The 7,593-nt window shown below is 51.5% G+C and overlaps 1 protein-coding gene across 7 annotated transcripts; it reads right to left on the bottom strand.

The window, feature by feature from the left end:
- Nucleotides 1–1,041: 1,041 nt before the first annotated feature.
- Entr1 (endosome associated trafficking regulator 1) lies at nucleotides 1,042–7,588 on the bottom strand. Of its 7 annotated transcripts, XM_021156214.3 has the most exons (10): nucleotides 7,424–7,588; nucleotides 7,191–7,340; nucleotides 6,771–6,839; nucleotides 5,803–5,918; nucleotides 5,152–5,559; nucleotides 4,248–4,321; nucleotides 3,756–3,867; nucleotides 3,355–3,417; nucleotides 2,951–3,090; nucleotides 1,044–1,939 (listed from the first exon to the last, which is right to left on the bottom strand). In XM_021156214.3, the coding sequence occupies exons 1-10, from the start codon at nucleotides 7,491–7,493 to the stop codon at nucleotides 1,843–1,845; spliced, it is 1,299 nt and encodes a 432-aa protein (XP_021011873.1). In that variant the 5' UTR covers nucleotides 7,494–7,588; the 3' UTR covers nucleotides 1,044–1,842. The 7 variants fall into 7 exon arrangements, with proteins under 7 accessions (XP_085691221.1, XP_029330369.1, XP_021011873.1 ...); XM_029474509.2 differs by lacking the exon at nucleotides 3,355–3,417 and having other exon boundaries at nucleotides 1,043–1,939; XM_021156215.3 differs by lacking the exon at nucleotides 6,771–6,839.
- Between the last annotated feature and the right edge of the window lie 5 nt (nucleotides 7,589–7,593).

Raw genomic sequence — 7,593 nt, 5'->3', positions numbered from 1 at the left:
TTAGGAACACTTCATAAGTAAATTAAGAGAGTAGTGTACAAACAGTTGTGCAGCTCTCATCCGGTTCACTTGCAGTGGTGGAGAAAGGCTGACAGTTCCTCTTGATGGCAGCTCTGACTCAAGCCTTGTGAGCAGAGGGAACACTAGCCTGGTCTTCCTATGTGTCCCACCACCTTGCACTGAGATCTGCTCTGGGGGTGGGGACAGCTTCTAAAAAGCTGTGAGTTAAAGGGCCCAGTAGTTTAGTTGCTAGGCATCCATCCACCCAGCCTCAGTGTGAAGCTAGGATGTGGCTCATCCGGCATATTGATGTAGTGACTCTTGTGATATGCCTGACTCCAAGGGTCAAGAACCTGAGGGTCTAATAAACCAGCAATGGCAGGAATATCCTCTTTTGTTGATTTTTTGAGAAAGTTTCTCTGTGTAGCCCTGGCTGTCCTGGAACTCACTTTGTAGACCAGGCTGGCCTCGAACTCAGAAATCCACCTGCCTCTGCCTCCCAAGTGCTGGGATTAAGGGCGTGCACCACCACTACCCTGCAGGAATATCTTTTTTCCCTTTTTTTATTAGGTATTTTCCTCAATTACATTTCCAATGCTATCCCAAAAGTCCCCCATACCCTCCCCCCACTCCCCTACCCACCTACTCCCACTTTTTGGCCCTGGCGTTCCCCTGAACTGGGGCATATAAAGTTTGCAAGTCCAATGGGCCTCTCTTTGCAGTGATGGCCGACTAGGCCATCTTTTGATACATATGCAGCTAGAGTCAAGAGCTCCGGGGTACTGGTTAGTACATCATGTTGTTCCAACAATAGGATTGCGGATCCCTTCAGCTCCTTGGGTACTTTCTCTAGCTCCTCCATTGGGGGCCCTGTGATCCATCCAATAGCTGACTGTGAGCATCCACTCTGTGTTTGCCAGGCCCCGGCCTAGCCTCACTAAGGATTACCTTCAGATGCAGACCTTGAAGTTAAAAGAGCAGGGTAGCTCTCAAGCATGAATCCCTGAGTAAGCCAGAATGACAAGACAGTAGAAATGATCTTCAGGATTTATTTAGATCAGAAAGCTGTTGATCTCAACAGGAGGGGAAAAGGGAAAAATAAATTAAAAAAAAAAAAAAAAAAAAAAACTATAGGAAAGTGTCCCCCAAACCTTGACCCCCCAGCACAGCACAGGGAGCTGCTTATGTCTTGCTTGTCCTTCAAAAACCAGCCAGCCAGCCAGCCAGCCAGCCCAAAGAGCTGGTGCTGACCCCCCAGGTGGGTGTGTGCTTTGATTCCAGTCTGAACTGCACTATACAAAAGGCACACAAACACATTAACGTGCATCAAAATCGACAGCCCCAAATGGCTTTCCAAAGCTGACAGCACACAGTAGAGGGTGTATGAAGCTTTGCACTGTGCACAGTGTGTGACCTTGGTCCTATGGTCCTGGTGGGAGGACGGCAGCACGTACCAAGTGGTGCTGCCTCAGTGAGGCACGCATCTCTGTACAGGCTGCTCACTTACACACTGGCTCACTTAGTGTTCCCCTTGACAAAACTGAGGCTGAGCCCGACCTCGTCCTAGAGAGGATAGTGAAAGCAGCTTGTTACAAAACTGTCGTTTCAGCTTTAGTGGTTTTATAAAAGTGTCTTCCAGTAAATCAGTGAGTCTATCGAACAGTGGGACTTCATGTAAACTGTTAGGTGCAACTGGTGGAAAGGAGCCCTGGACTGCAGATGGCCAGTCACGTGCTTAGGCCGTGAAATGCTTTGATGAGGACTGCATAGACAGAACACATTCGGAAGATGTGTGGTGCCTTCGGTGCAGAGGTGACGGGACCCGGTGGCAGGTAGAGCGTCTCAAGAGTCCACCTCATCTTTAACTTCAGTAATTCTGTCGATAGACTTGAGGATTTCAGCAACAAGGTTCAGTGTCTCTGCCCCAGACACCAGCTGCCTAAAGCAGAGAGAGACCAGGGCCATTATTTCAGCCGTGCAAAGGCAGCCAGAGACAGATCTAAAGGAGAGAGCCCAGAGATATCAACCAGGTTTGCCACACTGGATTCTGTGTGGCTGCCCTCTGGCCCATGTGCCTGTGCACAGGCCAGCCACCCTACAGTGAAGCTTAGGGAAGGCAACTGAAGATGGTAGGTTGCAAGCCAGATAAGTTCATCAGAAACTGATTCTGAATTTTGCTCTTTGCTTAGGCCAAGCTGATGGTGCAGTACTCTCAATGATGTGGGCAGCAGTCCCACTGCAAGTCCCATATCTAGTCATGAGATCTCTACCAGGGGGACTACTTTGCTTTCGTGTTTAATAGGTCAGATGAATTAACTACATCTTGACAAGTTTAACAAGCTGCAGCTTTGGTGAGTGTTTAATCACCATTATCATCACCAACTGACTAGCTCACAGTATGCTCACTGTGGCAGACTTCTCCCCTTCAGTTAGAGCTGCAACGTGCACAGGTAAAGAAGCTGGATTCAGAGGCATGGCATCATCCACACCTATTAGTGGGAAGGTTCTCTGGAACATCAAAAATAAAAACCCTAAAATGGGCATGATAATGCATACCTCAAGTTCCAGAACTTGGGAAACAGAAGCAGGAAATCTCGGAGTCTGAGGCTAACCTGGTCTACACATACTGTCAGAGAAGCCAGGGAGACTTTCTCTTAAAAATCCAAACAAAACAAAAATCCCTCAAAAAAACAAGCCAGGTGAGGGGGTGCATGCTTTTAACTCTAGCACTTGAGTGCAGAGGCAGAAGGACATGTGTGAGGTCAAGGTCAGCCTAGTGTACATAGCTCCAGGCCAGTCAGTGCTACAGAGTGAGACCCTGTCTCAAAACAAGAGACCACTCTTACTTGACTGACTATAGTATGACTGAGCCGGTCAGCACCTTTCCCTTGCTGGTCCAGCCAGACTGTCGAGCTACAGTATCTGGGAGCCAGGCCGTTCGGGGACTCACTTTATGGATGCGTGTGCACTGTTCATGACAAGGTGGAGGTTCTGCAAGGCCACATCGGTGTTCTGCTTCACTACAGAAAGGCTGGCACCCTGGCCTGACTGCAGGGCTTCATTTTCTCGCCTCAAGTTTGAGAGCTGTGCCTAGAGAGAAGGGCAAAGTTAGTGCTCCCGAGGCAATTCAGCCACACCTCTGTATCACAACAGGCACAGATCTGGACATGGGGATGAGCCTGGCCCTGGCCTATTCAAAACAGGTGCTTCTTGCCCTGTAGCCCAGGCTGGCCTTAAATGTACAACTATCCTTTCCTCAGCCTCCTGACTGCTCCGACCGCTGCGCTTGGCTCACACTATTTTCTCCCTCCCTGAACTCACATGTATGACAGCCAAACCTTTCTCTTTACTTACCTGAAGCAAATTTATTTCCTGTTTCAGCTTCAAGACATGATTTTCTGCTTTTACAGCCCGTTTCTGTGGCCCCCCAAAAAATAAATACAATGCATATCACCAAGGCTGTGTTAATACAGGACACCTACCCCAGCAGGCAGCAGTGCGCTATAACCTACCTTCCTGATTCCTCTGCCCATGGGTGCCCACCCCTGGGACCAGCATCAGGGACCACCCACCCCGAGAGAGAACCCTTTCACAGTGTCAGCGTATGCTGGCCTACCACAGTTCACACACTCAGCATGGTGAGAGCTGCCTGCTGAGCTCAGGGTCCAGCTGTGGACTCTGGCAACAGTAACAAGTGCTCTCTTGCAGCAGCAGCCCGGCCCTGCCCACTACCCCAGAGCGGAGCCCCTCCGTACGGTCATCAATTCGAGGTTCTGTTCGACTTGCTGGACTACTGACTCGAGGTCATGGAAGTCACTCTCCTCCTTGATCATCTTCTCCTCCAACTTCCGTTCGAGTGTCCTCACCCTCAGTAGAGGAAAAACTGAGGTAAGTTCTCCAGGCCACTGTCAAGAATGCTTCCAACAGCACTTTAGTCTGATTAGCTGGTGAAACCCACTAGAGCCTATGGATAGAGTAGCTGCTTCAGGCAGCCACAGGGTGCCAATGGCCTCCAGCCCAAGTAGCTTTATGCTCCCAATGGAAGGCCCAGATACCATTTTCTCAAGCTCTGCCAACCAATACAAAATCCAGCTGACTGTCTTAGAAAGACTAAAGCAGAACAAGAAAGTGTGTCTGCGGCTTTAGGTCTAGGGATGACAAGCAGCAAGGCTCCTGAGCCCTTGGAGCCAGGTTCCCTGAATGGTAGAGGAGGGTTTAAGGTGACGCCTAACTACAAGTTTACATACATTTCTGTTTGAGTTTCAGAGAAGCTCTGAACCTCATTTAGCTTTCTTCTGAGCTTAGAGTTTTCATCTTTCAGCTGTAGAAAAAAAAAATCCTCATTAGACACCCAGTATGTCTCCCTCACGAGTGGAACATACTTCTGCTCTGAAATATTCTTTTGTGGGTCTGGAGGTGGAACCTTATGCATTCAGGGCGGGGCAAGAGGTGTGAAGATGCATCCCATTTGTCCAGGAAATGTCTTTTTGAGACAGCATCTCCTGCAACCTAGTTTGCCCTTTACTTGTTCCCATGTAGCCAAGAATGGCCTTGAACTTCTGTTCCTCCCTTCACCTTCCAAGCGCTGGGATGACAGTTTCGTATTTCCATGCCCAGCTCTGGAACATAAACAGCCCAGGTCAGATGGAAACACCCTCAAGCCCTTAGTGGAGAAGATGGCCTGTGGCCACACACTTTACTTTTTCTAGGTGACTTATGGTTTTAAGGCCTTCCATCACGTGGGGCAGTCAGCAAGATGACTCTTAGCCAACACTTCCACTAGACCGTTTTTTCATGCTAGCTCTTGTCTGCCTGCCTGTGAGCTCACCGCAGTACTTCTCAGTCTGCTATACTAATTGCACAGCCAAAACCAACCCAAGGAAGAGCTCTCCATAGAGAAATTCCTTTTTCTCTCTTATTTTTCAGCATTCAGGATCTAACCCAGGACTTCCCAAGTGCTAGGAGAAAACTACCACTGAGCTATCTATATCTTTAGGCCCCTCTTCAGGGCAATTCTACATCAAGCCATTATATGACTAACTGCCTTGTCCGTGGCATTGAGCCCAGGCCACCCAGGAAGTAGATGAATGACTGCAGCTCCTCTCCACAACACAGCTCAGCTGTGTTGGGTGCCACACTGCCCTCACTTACTGCTTCATAACTTATCTGCAGCGTCCGCAGGTGTCTGTCCCCTAGGGAGTCTTCATGAGCTGTAAAGTCTGCATGAGGACTCCCAGCTGGAGACGCTGGGGAGATCCTGGAGTCAGTGTCACTCAGCGTCCATGGGGGCAAAGACTCGGGACCTGCCAGCTCTGATGCGTTGGAGAAAAAGGAAAGGTAGGTGTCACAGGGCGGCGAGTCCTGTGCGTCTCTAGAGGAATGAGTCTGATCCACAGCAGATGGCAAGTAGGTTATATTCCACCCATCATCTTCATCCTCCTCTAGGTTGCTGGCTCTTGTTGGGTCTTCAAAAAATGGCTGCTGAGATTCCAGGCCATATCCCATGAGCTGGGAGGCAGGGGAGCTGTGCTCTAGTCCCAGTGGGTGCCTTGAGGCTTCCTAAAAACAGTGGAGAGAAACACTGCAGACTGGAAGCCAATGCTCAGCCTTCTCTATGCTCCCACAAAGGCGGCCCATCTCGTCTACCAAAAGGGGCCAAGCAGCTGTTCCACCCACACACAGTCTCTCTGTCAGCAGCCATATCTGTCCTGCTTTGCTCCCCACACTCAAGTGTCTGCCTCCAAAGCTGTAAGGTACAAGAGATGTCCTTTAAGGCAACCACTGACAGCTTCCCAGATGTACCTTTGGGTAAATTCGGCTGGTGGTCGTGTCTTCTTTTGACAGGCTGAGGTTCTTGGTTTTCAAAAACTCTTTGAAGGAGAATGGATTGGCTTCTTCAAGGTCTTCAAGTTTGTCACCTGAAAAAAACGAACACCACAGAAGACTGTGAAAGGGCCCAACATCCTGTGTTACCATCACATTTCAAATGTGACTCAAAGAACACTACAGAACATGAGAGCTGCCCAAAGAGGTTAGAGAATAGGCAGGCACTCACCCTTTGGCCTCCCCGAGACAACCCTTGCCACTTTAAAAGAAACAAAAAATGCTGTGCCAAACAAAGATCAAGTCCAGGGGTCCACCCACATTCAGGTAACTGATCTACCTCGGAGTCATATGCCCAGTTCACCGGTAAAGCCTGTTGGTTGCTGAGGCTGACTTCACTCCGCCCCCCCCACCCCCCGTGCGCGCACACACATACACACACACACAAAACACACACAACACAGTGGGCTGAAGGCTACTGTAGGCGATTCAAAGCTGCTGAGATACCACAGTGCATCTCAGGAACTGCTCTATGCCATCCCTTCCTCTGACCTTTTCTCCAACTGCCCTAGTTGACCAGCCTCTACCTCCACAGCTATCAGACTCTGTTGCTCATGTGGGTCTCATAACATAACACCTACATCTTATGTCGATTTTTTCTTTTTTCTTTTTTTTTTGGGGGGGGGGTTCGAGACAGGGTTTCTCTGTATAGCCCTGGCTGTCCTGGAACTCACTCTGTAGACCAGGCTGGCCTCGAACTCAGAAATCCGCCTACCTCTGCCTCCCGAGTGCTGGGATTAAAGGCCTGCGCCACTGCGGGCTCCACTGCTCTTTTGGGCTCCAGGTATATACCCCTTAAACCCTGTCATCCTGAAAGCCCATGGCCAGACCCCTGCCAGGCACTGAGTCTGAGGAAGAGGGAAAGAAGATCCACTGAGCTACTCTACCTCCAAAGCGCGTCTCAGGGGCTCCCGAAGGACCTTGTTTAGTACATTTCCCCTTTCCATAGCCAAAACCTGCAAAAAGACATGGTCAGCTCACCGTGATCACAGCAAGCCTTATGACTGCAGCGTTTGTCCAGGGAGGTGAAGACCGCAGACGCCTGACTCCCACTGAGTCTGGGACTAGAAAGCTGTCTTCTGAGGCTGGATGCGGTAAACTACACATTCCTGCGCACTCTAAGAGCAGCTGCAGGTGGAACGCAGACCCGCTAGGTCCAGCCCCTGGCCTTGCCCAAGCCGGTGGGCTCAAGTGGCCTCCGAGCTCCACCAGGCACTACCTTCCTGCCTTGGGGCGGGCGCGCGGGCTGTGGGGAGGGCTCCCCGCGCTGCCCAGCTCCGCACTGTGGCCGGCGCCCCGACTCTCACCTGTGTCTCCTACCGAAGCCAGCACCGGGCTGGGCACATAGCACATAAACGTCGGCCGAAAGCCGAAGAGATGGGGGTGCAGGTCCCCGCCATGGGGGCGCTCACAGTCTAGCTGGGGGAGACAAGACCGGCGCTCATAGAACGCAGGAGCTGTAAGCGACAACGAGAGCGGCTTCACCGCGGGCCGCCGCCGCCCGCGCCCCCCGGCCCTGCCCCAGCCGCGCGCCGCTCACCGTCGGGAACCACAAGGCTCCGCGTCCGCGATAGTGGGGGCGCGCCCTGCCGCCGCGCGTAGCCCGACATCGCCGCGCCCTAACCCGGCCGCGGCCCCATGGCCCGCAACGCAGTCGCCGGCCCCTGCCTCATCCGGCTCGGCGGGCCGGAAGCCAGCGCCGAACGCCGC

The sequence above is a fragment of the Mus caroli genome, unplaced genomic scaffold, assembly GCF_978045245.1.
Source record: "Mus caroli unplaced genomic scaffold, Mus_caroli_1 scaffold_2, whole genome shotgun sequence".
Classification (NCBI taxonomy): domain Eukaryota; kingdom Metazoa; phylum Chordata; class Mammalia; order Rodentia; family Muridae; genus Mus; species Mus caroli.
Note: the sequence above shows the minus strand (reverse complement) of the source record. Positions and strands in the feature narration are given on the sequence as shown.

Coding starts and splice junctions, on each gene's coding strand:
- Entr1 (XM_021156214.3), bottom strand. CDS start 7,493: ATGTCGGGCTACGCGCGGCGGCAGGGCGCGCCCCCACTATCGCGGACG. Junction 5,919..6,770: donor CCCTGAGACGCGCTTTGGAG/GTAGAGTAGCTC, acceptor CGTTTTTTTCAG/GTGACAAACTTGAAGACCTT. Junction 4,322..5,151: donor TGCAGATAAGTTATGAAGCA/GTAAGTGAGGGC, acceptor TTTTTTCTACAG/CTGAAAGATGAAAACTCTAA.